Genomic DNA, 23,784 nt, shown 5'->3' on the forward strand with positions numbered 1-23,784 from the left:
GCATCCCCCGGCTGCCCCACCTCGCTGGCCCCTTCCTGCACTGACATCTCCCCCTCCTCCCTGGCTCTGCCTTGGAACACAAAGCCTTGGGCTGATCCAGACTCCTTCAGGGGGATGTGTTGCACCACAGCACTGCCCTTGGGCAGAAATTCCTTTCTCCTTGTGTGCAGGCTGGACCTCCCCAGTTGCCCTTGAAGGCCTCTCAAGTTTCTCCTGTTCCTTCTGAAATCTCGACACCACTTGTCCCAGAGCTTGTGCTTGAGGTCTCCAAACCCCTCTCTGGTCACTCTCCAAGATGTTTAGCCATGAAAATGTAGTGCTCTTAGTGCAGGAGAAACAGAGTGACACTTTTTGCCAAGGGTTGTATTGGCAGAACGAGGCACAGGAACTGGAACTCAATGAGGTGATGCCGTGAGTGCCCCCCACAAAGCAGGACTGTGAGCCAAGTTAATGTGGGATAAGAAAAAAAGGTACATTCTTTAATGTCCAGGCTTAGGGATTTTAGGAATACATGATGACATCTTCGTGCACCCTCTCCTCAGAACACTGATTTCCACGGTTTTTATAATATTGCCCACCCAACCCTCAGTTTACACATCTCTCAGTCCAGCCCCAGTCCCACCCCTGTGCCATCTCCCAGGATTTTGGGGCTGGGGTCACTGGGACCCTCTGTCTTCATTCGCTTCTTCCTCGGGCTTTGGAGTTTTTCCAGTGTTCTTAGACTCAAGGTTGTTGGTTTATGTTTGGTCTTGTTCTGTAGGCCTTTCTGATAGTCTGCACCTCTTGCATCTTGAAGAGAGCCTAAAGAGCTAAAAGAGTTTGAGCTACTAGTCTGTGGTAGGGGTTAGGATGTATAAACAATGAATTTAAGCTGTTACAAATATGAACACTACATTTGCTACAGTTACTGTGTTCTTAAAATCTATAAAAGTGAAGAATCAGAAACCACTTCTGCATCAGAGTGGAGATTTGCACTGGATTTAAGGAAGAAATATTTTGTGCTGAGGGTGGCAGGAACCTGGGCCAGCTTACAAAGTGGAAACCCCATCTGTGAAGCTCTCCAAGGGTGGGATTTTTGTGCAGTCTGAACTTGTGGAAGGTGTCCCTGGCTAATGGAAGTGGACTTGGACTAGTGGTTGTTTTAGCTCTCTTCCAGCCCAAACAGTTTTATTATTCTTTTATTCCTATGTCCCCAGTTCCTTCTCCACAGGGCTGCAAATACCTACATGCACCATGCTGGCATTTTAATGTGACCTAATCCCCAATATTTTGTGAAAATGGAAAAATTGGCATTTTAGGGTTATGAGGTTCTATGTTTTTGGAGGAACCTTTCAAAACTCAAAAGTTTCAAAGAAACCAATTGAGATTTCCAACATCTCTGCATGAAAGGCTCCCCAAGTGATCAGTGATAGCCCCCCAGGATGGCCTTGCAGCTGAGGCTGGGGGTTTTCTCACTCAGGTACTGAGAGTCAGGATGGGCAGCCAGAATGTGCATTTGGGGACAGTGCAAGACTTGTCATGGGAAGTCTAGGAAAAGATCAAAGTGATTTGTGAAGGAACAGGTGTGAGTAAAGAGAGAGAAAAGGGGATGGAAGGAGCTGATCATGTGCAAACAGGTGACTGGTCAGTGACCGTCCCTGGCCATGCCCTGCAACTGACCTAATTGCCTGTCCCATTTTCTTAATCCCTCCATTCCCAAGAAATCTCTGGGACAAAAGAACACTGTGTTCTGGGAACAGACGGTGGTTCAAGTTTCACTGGAGTTGGAACCACAAATCACCAGGTCTTGTGTCCTTTTCGTGCCCAGACACTGGTGAGACTGGTGTGTGTGCCTGTGGATATTCCTTCCCTGGAAGACGAGGAAGAAACAGGCAGAAGTTTAGGTTTAGTTCACACTGTTCTAACCTGGTTCTGTTAGTCTGCATTGAGTTCCAAGCTTCCCGGGAGGCTCCGTCCCTGTGTTGCCATGGTGACATCAAGGGATCCTGCCCGGTCCCCACCAAGTCCGGGACTGCCCCCGATGGGGGGGCTCCCCCTGCCCTCGTGTTCGGGTGGGGGTGGCTGGTGGTGGTGGCGCCCCGGGGGGAGCCACCGGCCCCGGGATCGGCTGAGGTGTAGCGATAGCAGCGCCACACAGGGCCGCGGCAGATAAAAGCCGCGTAAAAGCTGGCATGGATGGCGCTGGCCCCGGTGGGGTTTGTGTGGGTTACGGACCCCCCAGGGCCCCCAGCGCTGGGCTGTGAAGTGTGGCACGGGCCCTGCTGGACCGGTGCTGGCTCTGGGGACCCAACAATGGGCTGCGACGGGTCCCAGCCAGACAGAGACGCACGGCCGGCCGGCAGAGCCGGGTTGCACCCACCATGACCTCGCTACCGCCACGCGGTTTCACCTTCTCCACCAGTTTGGAACCCCCGTCCCGGAGTCAACCCCCAAGGGACTTGTTATTGGTTGTATTAAGTTATTGACTCTTGCATTGTCAAACCTCTTTCAAGTTTACACCCCTTTTGCCAAGCCACTCCCTCATCCTTGTCCTTATGCCTAGTCCCAAACCGAAAGAAAAGGCTTTTGGCAATTTTCCACCACTCCTCGTGTGCGTCTGGATTATTTCCCGGGAGCCGCTTCCCGATTCGGATCCCGAGACCCCTGTAGTACCACAGGATTTCTGTCCCTCCTTCCACAGGTAATATACTCTCTTTTTCCCGCTGAGTTCCAAACTAAGTTCTCTGTTTAATAAAGCCCCCTCATTTCTTTTAGGGTACATGGGGACACAGCCTGTTCCTGGAGCTTAATATTGCCTTCTTAAAGCAGGTCCAGCCTTCCTGGACTCCTCTGTTCTTTAGGACTGACTCCCAAGGGATTCCATCAATCAATCTCCCAGGCAGGCCACAGTCTGCCCACCATCAGTGCCAGCTGTCAGTTCTGCTGCCCCCTCCTTCCTCACCCAAATGGAAAATGCTGCCATTCAGTGTCTCTGTGCCCAAGATGGCCCCAACCACCACATCCCCCACCAGTCAGAGAATCACAGAATGATTTGTGTTGGGAGGAACCTTAAAGAACAGCTCATTCCGACCTCCATCATGGACAGGGATAGCTTTCACTAGACCAAGTTGTTCAGAGCCCCATCCAACATGACCTTGAACAACTTCCAGGGATGGTGCAGCCAGAACTTCTCTGAGCAACCTGTGCCAGGGCCTCACCACACTCACCATAAAGAATTTCTTCCTAATATCTCATGTAACCCTTTCCTCTATCAGGGTGAAGACATTCCCCCTTGTCCTGTCACTCCAGACCTGTGTAAATAGTCTCTTTCTAACTTCCTTGTTGGTTCCCTTAAGTCCTGGAAGGCCACAATTAGGTCACCCCAAAGGTCTTCCGTTCTCCAGGCTGTACAATCCCAATTCTCTCAGCCTTCCCTCATGGCAGAGCTGCTCCATCCCTCTGATCATCTTGGTGCCTCCTCTGGACTTGCTCCAACAGCTCCATGTCCTTGCTGTGCTGGGACCCCAGAGCTGGAGGCAGCTCTGCAGGTGGGGCAACATCCAACCAGGTGTGTTCCAGCAAGGACAGTGTGGAACCCCATGAAAACACCACAGAACCTGCTGGAACCAAGGGGCCCATCTGACATGTGGGGTCTCATGGAATCAAAGGAACCCTGAGAAACTGTGGAACCTCGTTGAATCAAGGGGTAATTGTGACACTTCAGCGTCAAATGGTCCTTGTCAAACTGCAGGGTGTCATGGAACCAAAGGAATTCTGGAGCACCACAGACCTCATGGATCCAAGGGGCCCCTGACACACTGCAGATACCTACGGAGCACAAGGAACCTGAGGACAACATGAAATACCATAGAAGCAAAAGGCCATTGTGACACTGCAGGGAGTTATGGAGCTGAAAAGGAAACCTCATTACCAGCACAGGCTCCTCATGGGCTCACTGGAGATCATTGGAGGCCATGATTGCACAAACCTCTCAAAAACTCACTATCAAAAGGAAAGCCCAACTAGCCCTAAAAAACTGAAGCACTTTGAGGAACTAATGAGCTCCACTGAGTGTCATTACTGACAAAGCCTCTCAGGGGACTAATTAAAGCAGATAATTGGAGGCTATGATTCCATAAATCTCTCATGGACTTAGTGTCAAAAAGAATACTTTAATAAACCTTGAGTATCTTGAAGCATTAATGAGCCCCACTGAGTGTGGTTATTGACAAAAGAATCTCAAGGGATTCTCTACAGCAGGTCACAGGAAGCCATAATTGCACAAACCTTTCAGAGACACAAAGTCAAAAGCAAAACTCAAAGCAGTTTGAAAAACCTGCAGGCCCTTGAAACATTAAGGAGCCCCCCGCCATGGGCCATTCCTGACAAAGCCTCCTCAGGGACTCCTTCCAGCAGATCCCTGGAGGCCACGATTGCAGGGAGGTAAAGGCTCTGTGCAGGCAGCTCAGATGCTGACAAAAGCCTGGCTTGGATGAAGATTCCTTCCTTCCTTTTCAGACTTTCTCCAGGTTTAGGAAATGCTGTCAGTGAGACTGGCACCCCAGAACAAGGGCTCTGGCAGATTGCTGGGAGCAAAGACAGCCTGCCCTGGGCTCCACTCATGAGCTTGGCAGCACTGAGACACCTGAGAGTTAAAAATAGTAGGCTGTATCTTTGAGAACATTTGGCAACAAGCAGGGATTTCTGGTATGTGGATAACCTGCATGGAAATGTTTGCTTTGAGTTAAAGCATTACATTAAAATAAATGTGAGTATCTCAATGTCTTGGGTTACAATGAGAATATTTATTTTTTCTGTATATTTGTATCATTCAGTTGGTAGTTTAGAAAACAGTCATGTGGTGAGTTTACTCTCATGTGAAGTCTGATTTTATATTGTAATTTTTGAATCACATCTCAATGAGACAGATAAAACTCACAGGAAAATGGCACAAGTACTATGGGAAAATAAGCAAAGTATTAGGACCATGTGTTTGTGTGAATTCAGGTTTTTCTCTTGAAGAAATGCCCTGTGCTAATTGGACACTTTATTGCATGTTCTCTGACCTGCTTCTCATCAGTAATACCTCAGAGTTTAAGAAGACTTCTCCAAGGGTGTTGCTGCTGGCTGAGAGATGCAGCAGCATCCTCAGTCCTCACCTGGGAGAGGATATTCCCTCCCCAGGCCAAACTGAGTTTCTGAAACACCTCTCAGCTGAGTTGTCACTTCTTTAGAAGAAACCTGTGATGGAGGTGCTGCCTTGTAGCTCACACCCTGTCTGTGTGCCCTGCAGGGAGTCTCTGTGCTCTGGGAGGGTGGGGAATGCAAAGGAAAGGCTCAGCTCCCCAGGCAGCAAGAACATTGCTCTGCCTCTGTGGGGGCTTGCACGGGTCTGCAAAGTGTTGCAGGGCTGGGATCAGAGGGAATGAATCTCTGGCTGGACTTGTAAGGGGTCAGGAATCCAAGTGACAGAGAAAGAAGGTAAGGAATGTTGAACTATCTGTGATTCATCCAGAAATTATAAAAGCCTGACCTGCACAGGAAAATTGGATATTGTGGGGAAATCACCCACTTTGAAGCATTTCTTCCCTAAATGACTTGAAAACTGCATTGCTGAAAAGGGGCATTGCTTGCACCAACCTGTGTCTTAACACCGTGAAAACTTTTTATTTAGACATAAACTGTTGCTTATCTGTCTTGCTAAAATGCCCTGGGGATGCATCAGAGTCACCGGATTCACTGGAAGAGAGATGCCCCTCCCCAGGTAAAAGGGAAGGTTTCAGATCTACAACAATCTCCCAAATCTTTGTGGTCTGACAGAGCACCAGGGGGTGAGCTCTTACATGTGAGGAGAGCTGGGATTAATCTCTCTGCCTAAGGTCTAAGAACTGAGTCATGACTTGCCTTGCAGTGTTAGGATTGCCTCTCCTCCCCGAGCCTTGCCTTGCTTTGTCTTCCCCGTTTTCATCACTTTCCTGCTTTTTCACCCTGTTTCTACTCAATGTTCTAACATTAAATGCATCTCAAAAGATCTGGACAAGGAATGTAAACAAGATGGTTTTGCAAGGGGCTGGAATTTATCCATTTCCTTCCTTTTCCCTTTTATCCCCAGGCATCCTATTTAATAAAATCACCTCTGAAAAAGCAAGGCAAGATTCTCTTCTCTCTGTGGCAACGCCGGGTCCTGCAGGCTCAGGGATTCTGTTCCTCCCTCCCTCTGCAATCCTCCCTGCAGCAAACAGCCCTGTTAGATTTCCAGCTCTCCTGCAGCCACCTGTGTGTGGTGTTTGGAGTCTTTCTCTGGCCTTCAGGTGCGTGTGGTGGCAGAGAGGCCACCAGCACCCTCTGAGAGCTGCTGCCTGGATTGCTCTGCAGAGGGAAAATGTCCCAAAGGAGAGGCTTGGAGAACCACACCGTTGGATCTGGATTCGTTCTTCTGGCATTTTGTGACCACTCCAGCCTGCAGGGCCTGTGCTTCACTGTGCTCCTGGTCATCTACCTGGTGGTGCTGGCAGGGAACAGCCTGATTGCCCTCATCACAGTGCTGGACTGCAGCCTGCACAGCCCCATGTACTTCTTCCTGAGGAACTTGTCCTTCCTGGAGATCTGCTACACCTCAGTCACTCTGCCAAAAATGCTGGTGAGTGTCCTGAGGGCAGATGGCAGGATCTCCTTCCTTGGCTGTGCTGCCCAGCTGTATTTCCTGGTCCTGTTGGGCAGCACTGAAAGCCTTCTCCTGGCTGCCATGGCCTACGACCGCTACGTGGCCATCTGCCACCCCCTGCACAACCCCTTGGCCATGAGCAGGGGGCTCTGCACCAGGCTGGTGCTGGGCTCCTGGGGGGCTGTCACACCAGTACAGGTAGGGCAGACCTACCAGCTGTTCACTTTGCCCTTCTGTGCCTCCCACGACCTTCGTCACTTCTTCTGTGATGTCCCTCCACTGCTGGACCTGGCCTGTGCAGACACATTCTGGAACCAAGTGGTGCTGCACACCATCATCCTGGGGTTTGCAATTCTTCCCTTCTGCCTAATAGTTCTGTCTTACATTCAAATTATCAGGGCAATTCTGAAAATCCCCTCAGTTCTGGGCAGGCACAAAGCCTTTTCCACCTGCTCCTCACACCTCATGGTGCTGACACTCTTCTATGGCTCAGCCACAGTCATCTACTTAAAGGGACACTCCAGGGATTCCGGAGATCCTGACAAATACTTTGCCTTGTTTTACACAATTGTGACTCCCATGTTTAACCCTCTCATCTACAGTCTGAGGAATAAGGAAGTGAGAATTGCCCTGAAGAAACTCCTGTGGACAAAGTGATCCCACAGTGGATCCCAAACACAACAACTCTGTCAAGCTGTGTCTGACCAATGTCATGTGAGGTAGAAATAGTGCAATTGTGGCCAGTCATCAATGAGCCCCAGAGGGTGAGACAACCCATGAGGAGGTGACTCCTCTTGGATTTGAGCAATCACTTCCTAGACCTCATGGACTATGGGCAGTGTCCCTGCATGGAATCAGCTTCAAATGCTAAAAGATATGAAGGGCAACTTCCCCTGCTGTGATGTCTTGCACTGAGATCTGTAAAGCTGGACTAATTTATCATAAAGAATAAAAAAATAATAATTTAAAAACCCATCAAGGGAACAATTGAGCACTGGAATAGCATCCCAGACACCTGTGGAGTTTCCATTTGTCAAGGCTGAGTAATGTCAGCCAGTACCTGAGCACTGCACAGTCGCTCACTCCCTTCTCATCAGTGGGATGGGGGGGAGGGTCAGAAGGGTAAAAGTAACAAAACTTCTGGGTTGAGTTAAAGTCATGCACACATGCAGAGCAAAACCAGGAATTCATTCCCTGCTTCCCATGGCTGGGCAGGTGTTCAGCCATCTCCAGGAGGGCAGGGCCCCATCCTGTGTAAGGATGACTTGGAAAGACAAACACCATCACTCCAAACTTCCTCCCACTTGACATACCGAGTGTGATGTCATATAGTCTGGGGCACCCCTGGGCTGGGAATGTGGAAATTGGAAATTGGGAATTTTGGAATGTGGAGAAATCTCATGGGGGTTTCCCTCCCGCTCCTCACCATCCCAGACTTCCCAAAGCCAGAATCAGGATGAAATTTCATCCCTCATCTCTGCCATCATCATCATCATCCTCATCGGATTCGGTGTCTGGAAGCTCCAAACTGGGAACACGTAGGATGGGGGTCAGGAAGGGACATGGATCACCCAGCAGCATCCCAGGGATCTCCCACTACATTTGCTGATCCCTCTTTATTTCCACAGGGAAGAGAGAGAGTAATGGATACAACACAGTTCCAGTGGCACACCTGGCTCTGGATCCTCTCCATGTGGATCCTGGGATGGATCCAGGGGTCTCCAGGATGCCAAAGAGCCATGAGGTCCCACACTGTCCCAGGGGCTCCCTTGTGACCTCCCAGGGGTTTCTGGGGGTGACAAAGAGCTGTGTGGTCAGAGGCTGTCACAGCAGTTCCATGGTGACATCCCAGGGGACTTTGGGCTGCTCCAGCACCAACCTGTCTCAGGCACTCACAGGGCCTCCAAGGGACATTCCAAGGGTCTCCAGGCTGCCAAAGGACAGAGCGGTCACAGACAGTCACAGGATTCCTGTCACAGGCACAGTGGGAGCTGCAGGCATAGTCTCTTAGAAAAGGTCCCGTTCAGTCACATGATGCAGAAAGGACCCCCAACACCACCAGAGACCCCGAGTGCCTCTCAGCACCCCCTGGGTTTCTAAAGTCCTTCTCCCAGAGGAGCCTGGAAGTGGCTAGATCCAATCCTAGCCCCAGACTTTGTCAATGGTTTCTGTGTAAAGGATTATACAGGTGAGACTGAACCTTTGTACAACTTTGTCCTGCCCAATCAAGGATGGAACACCAGATAAACTTATAGAAATGTATATGATTTACTATGGTAATGATTAGACAAAAAGATCTGACTCAGATTTATTCACTAGACAGCACAGAAGCTGTAGGAACTATTATCATACACTGCACTAGGAAGCAATATTGAAACACTTGGATTGAAGCAAAACCAATCATTAAGCAGAGAGTGATGTCACTCACCAAGACCAATGACCCTGGACAAAGCTCTTTGGCTCAGCCTCGAGGAGTGACCCCGAGGGGCATCCCCGCTCCAGGCAGGAACCTCCACACACCCCCCAAGAAGGGATATGTCAGAAGACCCAATCTCTAAAATTTAGGCCTGGGCTTTTATAGTAGAAAGCGCTGGCCTGTCAGTCAGGTGTGTCCAGGCTGTGCCAGCTCAGCAGCTTTGGAGTTCTCAGGGGTGGAACTTGTTTGTTCCTTTATCCAGGGATTTCCCAGCTCTGCCACATCTTCCCCTTCCTCTCAGGATGTTTCACTTTGGGAGTGTTGGTTGACTCAGGCCGCTCTCAGCTTTGTTCAACCCCAAAAGCAGGGTGACCCCCTTCTTCATTTCCCACTGGGGGCTTTGCAAACTGGGCCTTGTAGTAGTTATTTTCCCCCATTCCAGGCAGACTATCCTGCTACAGGACCCCCAAGATGCCCCTGCCCAGTTACCCACCTCTCCTTTCCCCACTATACCACTCCTTTCCCATTGTCCCAACAATCCTAAATTCCCCACACAGCTCAGGTTGGGGGTGTCCCCCCCTGCTTGGTTTTGGGGTCTAAGCCCATTTCTGCTCAGTTTGGGGGTCCAAAGCCTTCCTTTTCCTCCCTCTCCCCTCCTTTTCCTGTAAGACTTCAAACCCCTCCTCCCTCAGAGTGTGGTTTACAGCTGTCCCCCTCCCACTAAATTTGGGTGTCCCAACCCCCCTTTTCAATTGTCCCCCCAGTCCCCAACCTCCTTCCCCCATTCCTGGTTTTGGGGGTTCCCACTCCCTTTGCAGCCCCACACCCAGTTTTTGCCCCCTTTTCCCCCCAGTTTCCACTGCCCTACCCACCCTTTCCCCACCCCCTTTACCAAGAGCTCCTCACTCTCAACCAGGGGGGCTTCCAGCACCACCAGTGCCAGCAAGATGGCCCCAGCTCCTTCCAGTCCCAGCATCAGGCTTTAAAATCAATATATATTGGTGATAAGTAAAGTGTTATCCTTAAATCACACTTGGTCAGCATTTATCAAAGTTGTCTTAAGGTATTTTTGTGGGAAGAACTTGTGAAAAGTACCAGAACTTCAAGTTTTGATAAATAAACTCTGATCTGCCTCAGTGAACAAAGCCTGGAAGAGAGAGATGGGTGGTTGAGGTTGGACATCTGGAATGCAGAACATACAGACCACAGGGACATGATAAAAGAAGAGGCTACGAAAGACACAGTATTTATTTTGAAAAGTCCCTACCCAAGAAAAAAGATACTGAAAACACTAAAAAATAATATAGAAAGCAAGAAATCGATAACCAAGAGAGGAGAGACTACTAATTAATGAAAGGGAATTATGCAATTTAGAACGAATGAACATTTGATTTATTTGTTTGCTGAAAAATGTATAAATAGGTGAAAAAGTCTTCTCTCGGTGTCTCTGTGGAAGCTGCAATTTTGTCAGTCAAACCCAGAATAAGGAACGTCTGACTCTTCAACACTGAAAAGATGGTGTTGAGGGTTTATTGCCCTAATGGTTTCCAAGGATTTCAGTAACATTATAAAGGCAGAGTATGGGAGAGGTGGTGCTGGACATGGGGTCAGCTGTCAGCAAGATAAATGTTTATTTAGTATTTCTATCTGCACAGGAACACATGTGGTGGAACCAGACCCCAGTGCCTCCACTTTTCAGGGGATGGAATGCTGATGGTTCATGGCTCCAACATTATCCAGCTGCAACAGCAGTGGGTGCTTTGCTGCCCATGGGCAAAAGAACCACCCAGGAGCAGAGGGAGGCACACCCAGCCCTGGAGGGGACAGGCTGGGCTTGGAGCCAGGGAACGGAAGGGTTATTTTTATGCTTTTATGTCACTACAGACAGGAAACAAAACTGCTCCAAACCTACTTTACATGCAAACAAAACTGTTCTAAACCCTACATATACATATATATTGATAAAGTAAATGTAATCTACTCCAAAGGTTGGGTTAACAAGAACCTGGGTCAGCCTCACCTTCAGGGGGGTCTGGACAGGTGCTGTACAAGGGGGAAGCTTCTGACAGCCGCTCACAGAACCCATCCCTGGAGCCCCCCCACTACAAAATCTGGCCGCACAAACGCAGTGCACTGCCCAGCATGGATCACCTGGAACGTGGGTCACCAGGTCTCTGCTAAACAGGCCTCATCAAGAATGTTGGTCATCAACTCTTTACCCAACTTGTGTCGCAAAGTCTGTGACCAACATGGGTCACTGTGGATCATCCAAGGTGGGTTGTCCAATGGATGATGGAGTTGGAGCAGCGGATGAAGACGTTCATGCAGCTGGGGCACTTGTAGGTCTTCCTTTACCGGTGGGTCCGTTGGTGTTGAGTCAAGTTACTTCTAAAGTTGAAGCTCTTCCCACACTCCCCACACTCATAAGGCCTCTCCCCGGTGTGGATACGCCGGTGGATGGTGAGGCTGAAGTTTCGGTTGAAGCTCTTCCCGCAGTCGGTGCAGCGGAAGGGCCTCTCCTCTGTGTGTGTGCGCTGATGCCTGAGGAGAGTTGAGCTCCTCTGATAACTCTTCCCACACTCCTCACACTTGTAGGGTCGCTCCTCTGTGTGTGTCTGCTGATGTTTGAGGAGATCTGATCTGCTCATAAACATCTTCCCACACTCCCTACACTTGTATGGTCTCTCCCCGGTGTGGTTGCGCCGGTGCTTGATGAGGGTGTCCTTGCGGCTGAAGCTCTTCCCGCAGTCGGTGCAGCGGAAGGGCCTCTCCCCGGTGTGTGTGCGCTGGTGTGTGAGGAGATGCGAGCTGGTCTGAAACAGCATCCCACACTCTGAACACTCGTACGGACGTTCCCCGGTGTGGATCATCTGATGGCGGATCAGGCTGTAGCTCTGGCTGAAGCTCTTCCCACATTCCAAGCACTTGTAGCGCTTCTCCTTTGTGTGAAGCTGCTGCTGCATCACCGGATCGGAGCTCTGGCTCAAGCTCTGACTGCCCTCCCAGGAGATGGAGGGTTTCTCCTCTTTAGAGCACCCTGTCCTGAGTTTGGAGCTCCTCCTCCTATGGGATCTCCATGGATTTTCCTCCCCACTCACTTCCTGTGCTGTGGAGCCACTCAAATCGACCTCTGCCAGCAGGTTCTGCCGGGGGGATTTGTCCTCCGTGCTCTCCGTGCTCAGCTCAGGGCCTGGGGCAGGAAGGAACAAGGACACTCAGGGCATTTGCCTCCGGCCCACAGGGAAGGCCAAGGACATCCCCCCAAACCTGGCCCCGGCAGGACGGCGTCGGCAGCGGGGTTGTCCTGCAGCCGGGGCCATGCTGGGCTGGAAGATGCAGCACAAGGGAGGGGCAAAGGGGCACTGACTTCCTCCTCACCTGCCTGGGGGTCCCGGGGCATCTTCCTCTTCCTCCCAGCCTCCTCCTCCATCCTGACAAGCTTTGGGAAGGAGAAATCCTGGTTTGGGGAAAAACAAGGTGTGAGTGCCTTGGGTTGGGGGTTCCTCCTCCCAAAGACCATCTCTAGAACTTAACAAGCTTCTTGCGTCCATAAAAATCTCCAAAATTCCAAGATTCAGCCAAGAAAATACTGAAAGGAACTCCTCCTCTCTGGCCTCTCCATTTTGGGGTTCTGGGGGTACCCCCTGTCCTGGCTGCTTGGGGTCTCCTGTCTGTTCAGTGTCCTCCCTCTCCAGGCTGCCGGGGCTCCAGAAACCCCTGCCCGGCCATTCTCAGGTTTCCTGTCCCCACACCTCTTAATTCTGACTCCAGGAACACCCTGACCCCCCTTTCCCACCCATCCCACACTCCCTTTTCCTTTAACCTGCCATCCCCTGGACCCACCAACTACCTCTCCCCACCCCAGTCCTGCCTGTCCTTCACCTTGGCACCCTCCTGATCGCCCACTCCCAGGCACTGGGATCCCCCTGCACCCCCTTATCCTGCACCAATATTCCCCTGCATACCCTTGCCTGGCCATTCCACCTCTTCCAGCCCCCACACCTCCTCTTTTGTTTTGGTTTTTTCACTCTGGGTCCCCTGGAACCCCCACTCCTGAATTTCCCAGACCACAGACTCCCGCTTTTTGGAACACTGGGGGTCCACTTGAATCAGTTTCTCTGGATACTCTGGATCTCTCTACCCCATGATTCCCCTTTCCCCGACCCCTGGACCCCCCTTTCCTGGGCACAGAGTCCCCCTGGACCCTCCATTTCCCTTCTCCAAGCTGCTATATCCCCCCTTCCTTGGACCTGTGGCCCCCTGAAAACCCCCTTCCCCAGCTCTGTGTCCTCCCTACACAACAAAAGATTCAGCCCCAAAAAAGCCTCCCAGAAGTTCCTGCTCTCTGATCTCTCCACTTTGGGCTTTCGGGGGTACCCCCTAATGGGCTTGCTGGGGGTCCTACAGGTATTGGGGGTCCCCCCTCTCCAGGCTCCCTGTTTTAGTGTCCCAGGGGGGTCTCTGAGCACCCCGAGCAGAGACTCAGGGCAGAAGCCGCCCCTGGGACCCTCGGCATTCCTTGGAGGGGTTTGGAGGGCCCTGGAGTTGTTTTGGGAGGTCTGGGAGGGAGCTTTGGGGGGATCCTGGGATAGTTGGGGTAGGTCTGGAAGCGGTTTGGGGGACCTGGTGTGGTTTGGAGGGACTGGGAGAAAGACTAGGGGTGGTTCTGAAGAGGTTTAGGGATGGTCTGGGTGGGGGTCTGGGAGGAGGTTGAGAGAATTTGGGCAGGTCTGGGTGCCCTAGAAGGGGGTTTGGTGAGTCCTGCGATTGTTTCGGGTGTCTGGGAGCTGAATTTAGGTGAGTATGGGGGCATTTTAGGGGTCCTGGGCAGTTTAGACGGTCTGGGAGAGGTTTGGGGGGTCTGGGAGAGGTTTAAGAGATCTCTGGGATGTTTGGGGCGGCCCGGGGTGTTTCAGGGGCTCCGGAGAGTTCAGGACCGGATTTGGGGCATCCTGGGGCTCCAGGGCAGTTTGGGGGGTCCCAGGCGGTGGGTTAGGGGGGTCTCAGGGGTATTTTCGGGGGGGATTTGGGGCGTTCTGAGGCGCATCCCGGGGTGGGGGGAGGGGCTTACCCGGCTCCTTCACCGTCACGGCCAACACGGCCCCGGGGGGGTCACGGGGGGTCTGTGGGGGGTGGGTGGGTCCTGAGGGACCCCCAAAACCCGCCCCGAGTCCCCGAATGCCCCCGAAATGCTCCCAAATTTTCAGAAATTAGCCAAACTCGCCGCCACTGCTCAGCTCTCCCGGCAGCGCCATCGAGTCCCGCCCTCCGTCTCCGCCGCCTCTGATTGGGCGCTGCGCCTGCCCGTCAACGCCTGCAGCCAATCAGCGGTCAGGAATGCAGGGGGGCGGTGACGGGAGATGGAGTCCGCGCCATTTTGAGCCTGTCCCGTACTACATTTCCCGTCATGCATCGCGGCCCGCTCTGGCCAATCACAGGCGGGACTACAACTCCCGCCCCCCCCGCGCCCATTCGGGTCGGTCCCACCCCCATTGCAGCCCCCCAAGTGCCCCCCGGACCCCAAACTGCCCCAGAAGGGCCCCAGGACTCCCAAGTCCTCCCCGAATGCCCACTCAGGACTCCCAAATCACCTCCCTGGACCCCCAAGTGACCCCCAAGTTCCTTCAGAACTTACATGTGACCCCTAAAATCCTCTTTGGACCCCCAGATTCTGTCCCTGGACAATCGAGTGACCCCCCAGGGCCCCTCGGACACCCAAGTTCTTTCCCAGTGCCCCATAAATGCCCCTCACACCCCAATGGGACCCCCACCTGCCCCCCAAGTGCCTTCCAGGCCTTCAAATCCACCCCAACATCCCCAAAGCCCCCCAGCCTCCCCTTCCCATGGGCCCTTCCCCGGGATTTGGGGCTCCAAAGAGACACTTGGGAGTCGGGGGGGATTGGGGGGCACTTGGGGGGCTGGTGAGTTGGGGAAGGGATTTTGTGTGGAATTGAGGGAATTCAGAGTGGAATTCAGTGGATTTGAGGTGAAATTAGAAGAGGTTGGGTGGAATTAAAGGGATTTGGGATGGAATTAAATAATCCTTATGTGAAATTAAGGGGATTTCTGTGGAATCTTCAGGATTTGGGATGAAATACCTGGGATTCTGTGAGGGATTAAATTATTTTTGAGTGGAGGTCAGAGATTTGGGATGGAATTAGGGATATGTTGTGTAGATATAAGGAAACTTTGCACTTAGTTAAGAAGATTTGAGGTGGAAATAAAGAGAGTTGAGAAAATTTCGGTGAAATTAAAGTAATTTTTAGTGAAATATATGGGATTGGGGAGGTTATAGATGGAATTAAGGGAACTCTGGGCAAAAATAATGGAGATCTTCAGGAAAATTAAGTGGATTTGGGGGTAAATCAGAGGAGTTTTATGTGGAATTTATAGAATTTTGGGTGGAAGACACGGGAGATTTGGGGCAAAATCAGCAGGACTTTGATGGGTTTATAGAGATATGAGTTGGAATTAAAGCAACTTGGAGTAGAACCATTGTGGTATGAGGTGAAAATCAGGGAATCTTTCGGTGGAATTAAAGGAATTTTGAGGGTAATTATGGGATTTTGAGTGGAATCCTGGGGATTTGGGGTAAAACTGGGGGGATTTGAGGTGAAAGTCCAAGGAGTGTGTTTGTTTTCAATGGTGAAACTTATGAGTTTCAGATTGCAGCAAAAATACAGGAAAAATCCCTCTCTGCCTGTGTTCAGCCAGTTCTCAGAGAAAAGCAGGCCCCAGTTGACTGATGAGGGACATGATGATGCTGGGGAGTTGTGGAGCAAGGTTGTCCACACTCTCAAACCTCAAGGGATTGCTCTCCAATTAGTCCAGACCTTCTTAGGAGAGAACCTGGGCCAATATCAATCAGAGAATGCTGCAATCACCTCTTCTCTAAAAAGAAAAGTAATTATCCAAAGCACTTAAAATAAGAATACACATTTTTTAGAAGCTCTTTCAAACCTTTTTCCAAGACTGTATGAGGCATCTCTCTTAATTAACTCTCCTGGATTAGAGGACAAACTCAGAAAGAGCCATGATCTGTTAGGACTTCCTTTATCTTAACAAGCCCCGTGGTGCATTTGGTGCTGAGCCCTTGACCTCAGGTCCTGAGAGGAGATTGCACAAACCTTTCCATATGTCAAAGTCAGAAGAAAATCACAAAGTATCTCAAAGCACTAATGGGTCCCACTGAGGGCCATTCCCAATACAGGCTCTTCACAGACTGGTAGGAGGAGATAATTGGAAGTTCTGATTGAACAAACCTCTCATAGACTCGGTTTCAAAAGGAAAGGGAAAGTATCTTAATAAATGTTGAGTCCCTTGAAGCATTAACAAGCCTCATTGTGGGCTGTTACTGACAAAGCCTCTCAAGGGACTAATTAAAGCAGATCATTGCAGGCCATGATATTGCAAACCTCTCACAGACTGGGTGTCAAAAAGAAGCACCTCAATAAGCTTTGAGTACCTTGAAGCATTAATGAGCCCCACTGAGTGTTGATACTGACTAAGAATCTCAAGGGACTCAATACAGCTGATAATTGGAGGCCTTAATTGAACAAATCTCTAAGAAACTCCAAACCTAAAGCAAAAGTCAAAGTACTTTGAAAAACCTGCAGTCCCTTGGAGCTTTAAGGAACCCCACAGGGCCATTCCTGACAAAGCCTCCCCAGGGACTCATCCCAGCAGATCCTTGGAGGCCATGACTCCAGGGAGGCAAAGGCTCTGGGCAGCAGCTCAGGTGCTGAGCAAAGACTGGCTTGGCTGGAGGCAGTAGAAATGCCCAGCCCTGACCTCCAGCCTGGGGAAGGCACATCCTGTCCCTCACACCTTGCTCAGGGCTCTGCTGGGGGCACTGGCATGGGGGGTGATGCTGAGGGCAGGAGAAGGGGTGACAGTGCCCAGCCTTCCTGGGGTTGTGCCAGGAGGCCACATGGCCCCAGAGCCTCAGCACAGCAGGTCTGCTCACAGCCCCTGGTGGCACAGATGATGCTGTGCCCGAGGGGACAAAGACTTGGGATCTCTTGCACTTCTGGCCCAGTCACTTGAAGTCCCTCTGGGAAGGAACAAACCACCTCTCAGAGGTGGGTGACAAACCAGTACTGGGAATGGTCATTGGGAGGGGCTGGTCTGTGATGAGTTTCCTGGAGCACCTTGAGCAGAGTGTCCAGAAAACAAGGCCAGTCTGGGCCATACACAATGTGGGGCTTTTCCCACTTCTCCCCTCCTAAACTCACCTCAGTCTCTAACACAGACAACTCCTGGCATCCCCCTGCCACTCCAGAGATCCAGAGGGTTCTGCACTCCTGTGCCCTGATGCCATCAGTGTGCACTGGGCACCAGTGTCTACTAAAGCTTTACACCTCTGTGGATCGGCTGTGCCAGGCCATGGAATCCACACAGTGCAGTGTGCCTGGTCATCCGTTTTCTCCTCCTGGCCAAAGGCAGGAACCCTCTATTCCTGTTCCTGGCCAGAGTATTCACTGTCTGACCTCTGTGATACCAGACCAGAAGTCCCGTTACCAGGATCAAAAGAGTTGATTTTAGTCCTTTTATGCCTGGGAGATTTCTGATTGCTTTCTTGTATCCCTGCAGCAACTACATGGACATCCTTCTTGGCTGACCCCTTCTCCACAGCTCTCTTCCCTCTCAGTTCACCTCCATGGGCTCCCAGCTCAAAGGTGGGTTCACCATCCCACTTCCTCATGTCTCCCTCTGGCCATGCAGAAAGAACCAGAGATCACCATGTGGCCTGTGCTTGGGACTCCCTTTCCCTCTGGCTGGGGCAGGAGAGGACTGATCTCCTGGGCTGCCCCTGAGAGCTGAGCTGCTGGGCCATGGGGATGAGGAAGTGCCCTGAGTTTCTACTACATTTCAGAGCCAGGAGGGTGCCATCCCCTGGTGTATCCCTTTGGAGGGAATACAATGCCATCAGGCTGTTGGAATGTGATCCAGGAGTGCTTTGAACCTCCTCATGGCCACTGTGCAAGGAACATCCTGTGAGTCTTTAGGGGTGTTTTCACTTTTTAGGTCACTATAGATGATTTCCAGCACTGCTAATTCCCTCAAGTACTGGATACTTTTGTTTCCAGAGCTTCACTTTCCTAGGGAGTTCACAACATCTTCCTGAAATGGATCTCTTCCCCTCACGCTTGAGAAGAGTCATCTCCAGAGACTGTAAATTTCTCCTTCTTTTCCAATTCCTCTTTCAATTTCCTAATCTCTAGCAAAGGAATCTCAGCTTTTGGGCTTCATGAGCTTGCAACTGCTGACTATCAGCCCCACTATCCCAGCATGGAAGCAGCCAGGTGGAAATCCACTCACCTGGCTGGCAGCTGGAATATTTTCACAAGTTTGAAAGTTTTGTTGAGTTCAGGGACCAGGTAACTTTGGTTTCCTGTTTTCATTTGTGTCACAGATTTCAATTTCTTTGTGGAAAAATTGGCTTCTTGATCTGTCCCCTCCCCTCCTGATTCTCTTTCTCTTCCCCTGCCCTCAGCATCACCCCCCATGCCAGTGCCCCCAGCAGAGCCCTGAGCAAGGTGTGAGGGACAGGATGTGCCTTCCCCAGGCTGGGGGTCAGGGCTGGGCCTTTCTGCTGCCTCCAGCCAAGCCAGGCTTTGCTCAGCACCTGAGCTGCTGCCCAGAGCCTTTGCCTCCCTGCAGTCGTGGCCTCCAAGGATCTGCTGGGGCGAGTCCCTGGAGAGGCTTTGTCAGGAATGGCCCTTGAGAGCTCCTTAAAGCTTCAGGGGCTGCAGGTGTTTTGGGTTTGGATTTTGACTTGGTGTCACTTAGAGGTTTGTGCAATCATGGCCTCCAATGGTGTGCTTCAATTAGTCCCTTGAGATTCTTTTTCAGTATTGACGCTGAGTAGGGCTCTTCAGTGCTTCAAGATACTTCAGGATTTTAAGGTGTTTTGTGTTTTCTTTTCCACACTGAGTGTCTGAGATGTTTGTTCAATCATGACCTCCAATGATCTCCTCAGGGTCACAGGACTGGGAGGGAGCAGGGCCAGGACAGCTGAGCCCAACTGGCCCAAGGGATGTTCCCTTTGATGCAGGGCTGTGATCAGGGTGTTAATGGGGGGTTGGTCAGGAAGGGCTGATCTGTGTCTGGGCTGGGCTGGGCATTGGGCACAGAGTGGTGAGCAGTGGAGCAATGGTGTTGTGCACCTCATGTGCTTCTTGTGGGGTTTCTTTGTTATAGTTCCAGCTTTTATTACTGCTATTGTTGTCATGGGTAGCAGTAGTGTGTTCACTGAGGGTAACACAGAACACTCACCAGATCATTTTCCCTGTTTCCTGCTGTAGCCCCTGCAGTTACAGGGCTCTGTTTGCTGGTTCACATGCAGGTTTAGAGCCCCTGGAGAACAAGCAAACAAGGAGCCTCTATAGAGTCTATTCCTTGGCATGTTCTTGAGAGTGACTTTGCAAAAAGCCCTAAGACTGCATGTCTTGAGCTAAGGAGAAGCCCTTTCCTGATGGAGCTGCTGTTGTGGAGCCCAGCTGTGTCCCAGCAGTGCCCATGGCCTGTCCCTGCCTGTGAGCCCAGGATGGACATGCAGCAGGTCTGTGTCCCAGCTGGCAGAGGACCAAGGCCTTAGTCCAGCCCAGGGGCTCTGCAGGAGAGTGTACAAGTGGAAAGAGAACAGGTCAGCAAAGGCCCAGAGCTGGTGCTCCCTGGCAGTGCTGCTGTGCTGGGACTATTTTGCCCTTCTCTGCACACATGGAACTGTCCAGTAGGTGCCTTAAATTGTCAAAGGAAAAATCCTAGATAAGCAAGGCTACTGCAAATTTTTTTATTTTGTTTAAATAAAAAGATAGCACAATTACTCAATTAAATATTTAAAGAGTCAAATTAATAAACAAGATAGTGATTTAGGTAAGAGGAAGAATAAAATAATTGAATTGAGCACAACATTATGACAAAAAGAACCCACTGACCACTAAGAAAAACCTGGGAAGGCAAGCTGAACCTGTCACGAGTTTTATTGTGAACACTGTACAGAAGAAAACTGGCAGGTTCTTGCTGCTGAGCAGCATCCAGTCATCATTTTCCTCAGGGCATCCTTGAGCTCCTTGTTCCTCAGGCTGTAGATGAGGGGGTTCAGTGCTGGAGGCACCACTGAGTACAGAACTGACAGGGCCAGATCCAGGGATTGGGAGGAGATGGAAGGAGGCTTCAGGTAGGAAAATATGGCAGTGCTGAGAAACAGGGAGACCACGGCCAGGTGAGGGAGGCACGTGGAAAAGGCTTTGTGCCGTCCCTGCTCAGAGGGGATCCTCAGCACAGCCCTGAAGATCTGCACATAGGAGAAAACTATGAAAATGAAACATCCTGTGGCTAAAGATAAACTAACCACAAGAAGCCCAAGTTCCCTGAGGTAGAAATGTGAGCAGGAGAGCTTGAGGATCTGTGGGATTTCACAAAAGAACTGGCCCAGTACATTGCCATGGCACAGGGGCAGGGAAAATGTATTGGCTGTGTGCAGCAGAGCATTGAGAAAGCCACTGGCCCAGGCAGCTGCTGCCATGTGGGCACAAGCTCTGCTGCCCAGGAGGGCTCCATAGTGCAGGGGTTTGCAGATGGCAACGTAGCGGTCGTAGCACATGAGGATGAGGAGAGAATATTCTGTCCCAAGGAAGAAGAAAAGCAGAAAGACCTGTGCAGCACATCCCATGTAGGAGATGGTTGTGGTGTCCCAGAGGGAGTTGTGAATGGCTTTGGGGACAGTGGTGCAGATGCAGCCCAGGTCTGTGAGGGACAGGTTGAGCAGGAAGAAGTGCATGGGGGTGTGCAGGTGGTGGTCGCAGGCTACGGCGCTGATGATGAGGCCGTTGCCCAGGAGGGCAGCCAGGTTGATGCCCAGGAAGAGCCACAAGTGCAGGAGCTGCAGCTGCCGCGTGTCTGCCAATGACAGGAGGAGGAACTGGCTGATGGAGCTGCTGTTGGGCATTTATGCCTCTGGGTGCAAGGATCTGTTGATGGAGAAAAAGACAGTGACAAGTCAGGACAGGCTGCTTTGAGCTAAACTGATGCCATTTCCTGTAGACTTTCTCACTTTGATTCATCCACCCTCGTTTCTACTATGGGGACAACCTTTTCCCATCTCCCTGACTTGAGCTCCCTTTCTGTTGTCTGGGAGTGCCATGACCAGCCAGGCCTGTGTGTGTGGGCTCTGGAGGAGCCATCCCTGCCCCACTGTAGTGGGTTTGTGGCCATGTGGTAGAGGGACTATGCTGGATATTCAGAATTTGTCACATGGAATCACTCCTAATGCAGACATGTTAGTTAGCACCTCCACTCCCAGGTCTAAACCAGGTGGGTGGAACAAAGTGGATTTAGGGAATCTTTTCCTACCCACTTTCCATGCCTTTCTACTGCACTTGGAGGGAGACCCTGAGAGGTGTGGGAGGCAAAGGGATTCCTGTGCCTTAGGACAAGGTGAGTGGCTGGACAGGCTTGTTCCCAACTGCTCTGTGTTTGACCTTCGAGGATCAGAGGTCAATCATCCTCACACGTTACCCTGAGTAGAAACCAGACCCTGCTGAGAGCAGAGGGATCACTAAATGTCTCAGCCTTTCTTAAGGTCTCTGAGGAAGACTCAATTCTGCCAAAGGCATACGAAGTTCATTTGACAAACCCAGCAGCATTTGCTCAGTTATAACATCTTTGTACATCGCCATGGGGCATTCAGGTAACACCAGTGTGCTACAGAACATTAGGACATTACAAGGAGATGCCTGAGTGCCCTGAGGATGGTATGTCATTAAAGGATAGTCACCTCATTCCCCTGTCACACAGACTGGCTGGCTCACAGCTCACTAGATAGAGGAAAGCTTGGACATTCCATTCCTAAGGACACACCTGCATGGCTGGATTCACAAGGGCAGTGCCAGACTCAGGAGCTGCAAATCCCAGAGTCTCACTGAGAGAACAAGGCAACAAGAACAAGAGTAGTGGAGAGACAAGGGAAAATTATTGTGGTGCTCTGTGTGAGAAGCCAGGGAAGAGACAGCAGGCCCTGAGGACAGTGTTACCCTGACCCAGCTGTGCCACCTGCCAGACACCAACAGTGCCCTCCTTCCCACAGCATTTCTCTTAGCTCCCCTGCATGCTTTGATCATGTCCCTGCGGCCTGGACATTTCCTCCTGAGAGGTGCCTTTTCCCTGTCAGCACTCCCAGTCCCATCCCAACCTCTGTGCACTCACCCTGACCCTACAGGAACCTGCCTGTCTGCAGGGCACTGCCTGGGGCATGTTCTGTCTGCAGGTGGGAAAGGGCAGGTCAGAACATCCCTGATGTACCCAGGAATGGTGATCATTGTGCTGTCCATAGCTGAGGCACTTCAGGAGGCTCCCAGAAGACTGACTGTCTCAAAGTTACACATCAGCAGTCTCAGTACATGTTCAAACATTGTGTTGAGGTTACTTGTGTATCTCTTCCAAGTCAGAAGATTGTCTGATTCTGTGATTGCAACTCCTATTGTTCTTCTTTCATTGCCGAACCATCTCACCCTTCTCCAAGTAAGAAAATTGAAAACATACTCAAGAAATTTTCCTATCATTACCATAATCCCTGACTTACCATCTTCTTGGGAAGCATCATCCATACCCATCCCCATACAGACCTGGAGCTGTGAGCATCCCTTACCCACACAGCTCCCTCTCAGCAACAGGACGCTGCCCTGCTCAGGGTTGCTCCTTCCACCCACAGCTGCTCCCCCAGCCCTCTGAGCAGCTCCACAGGCCAGCTGAGAGCTGACCCTGGCAGGCAGCAGAGTCCCTGCCCCAGCACAGCACCCTGGGCTGCAGGACCCTGCTCTGCCCCACAGCCCTGGGCACTCCTGGCTGCACCCCCAGCTCTATAGCTATTCCAAAGTGTCCCTCAACAGACCCCTCCTCACACATCCCATCAGCTGGGGCTGTGCCAGCTCTAGGAGCTGCCTCCAGGAGCTGCCCCTGCATTGCCCTGCACCCACAGACTCACCGTGTCCAGCACTGCAAAGATTTCTCCTCCATGAGCTGAGTCATCCTCCCAATGCTGAGCCCCTTTAAGTTCTGTCTGTGCCCTGCTGGTGTCCCTGAGCTGCCCTGGCAGTGCCCTGAGCCCTGCTGGGCTGTGCACAGGAGCTGCTCCTGGGCAGAGCTGTCTCTCTGCAGCGCTGCCCGCTTGCCAGGAGCTCCCTGTGTGCCAGGAGCCCGGCCCAGCTCAGCAGCACAGCAACAGCCCAGGGCATTTAATGGCCCTCTGGGGGGTTTCTGTTGTTTACATCAGATTCAGTCCATCACAGTAAGTTCAAACAACTTCTCAAGAACTCAAAGCAGACTGAAACACTGAAGTTTCTTGTAGTGCTAATGGGTCCCACTGAGGGACACCACTGAGAAATTCTCCCCAAATTCCAGTTAGAGCAGAAAACTGGAAGGAGTGATGGCAAGTATAGACAAAGAAGGGAAAGATAACTCTCATGTTTAATACAACTGGCTGTGTTTCAGAATTCAGAGGGCTAAGGCCTGACCCCCAGGCCCTTGGACGGGAGATCTTGGCCCTCCCTCATTCCTCCAGGCCCTTCCTGAGGCACTTGGAATGTGGGAATATGCAATGCCAAGGTCAGGACAATGGGGTGGCACCTCCCAGGCTGCTGAGCAGGGACAAGGAGGCAATGAGGCCCCAGGGCTGCAAGGCTCACTTGTCTCCTCATGCCATCAGGGGCACACACAGCAGCCA

The 23,784-nt window shown here is 51.3% G+C and overlaps 2 protein-coding genes across 2 annotated transcripts in view; one reads left to right on the top strand and one right to left on the bottom strand.

Moving 5' to 3' along the window:
• Nucleotides 1-23,784, bottom strand: part of LOC139673810 (zinc finger protein 850-like) — a 1,066,517-nt gene that overhangs the window by 206,128 nt on the left and 836,605 nt on the right. Inside the window, exon 11 of the mRNA XM_071559628.1 lies at nt 11,415-11,998. Coding sequence (XP_071415729.1) covers nt 11,415-11,998 — 584 coding nt within the window. The remainder of the gene's footprint in view (nt 1-11,414; nt 11,999-23,784) is intronic.
• LOC139674279 (olfactory receptor 10AG1-like) lies at nt 6,362-7,300 on the top strand. Its single transcript, XM_071560469.1, has one exon. It carries the CDS (start codon nt 6,362-6,364, stop codon nt 7,298-7,300), a length of 939 nt encoding a protein of 312 aa, XP_071416570.1.

This window comes from Pithys albifrons, chromosome 7 (genome assembly GCF_047495875.1).
Source record: "Pithys albifrons albifrons isolate INPA30051 chromosome 7, PitAlb_v1, whole genome shotgun sequence".
Lineage (NCBI taxonomy): Eukaryota > Metazoa > Chordata > Aves > Passeriformes > Thamnophilidae > Pithys > Pithys albifrons.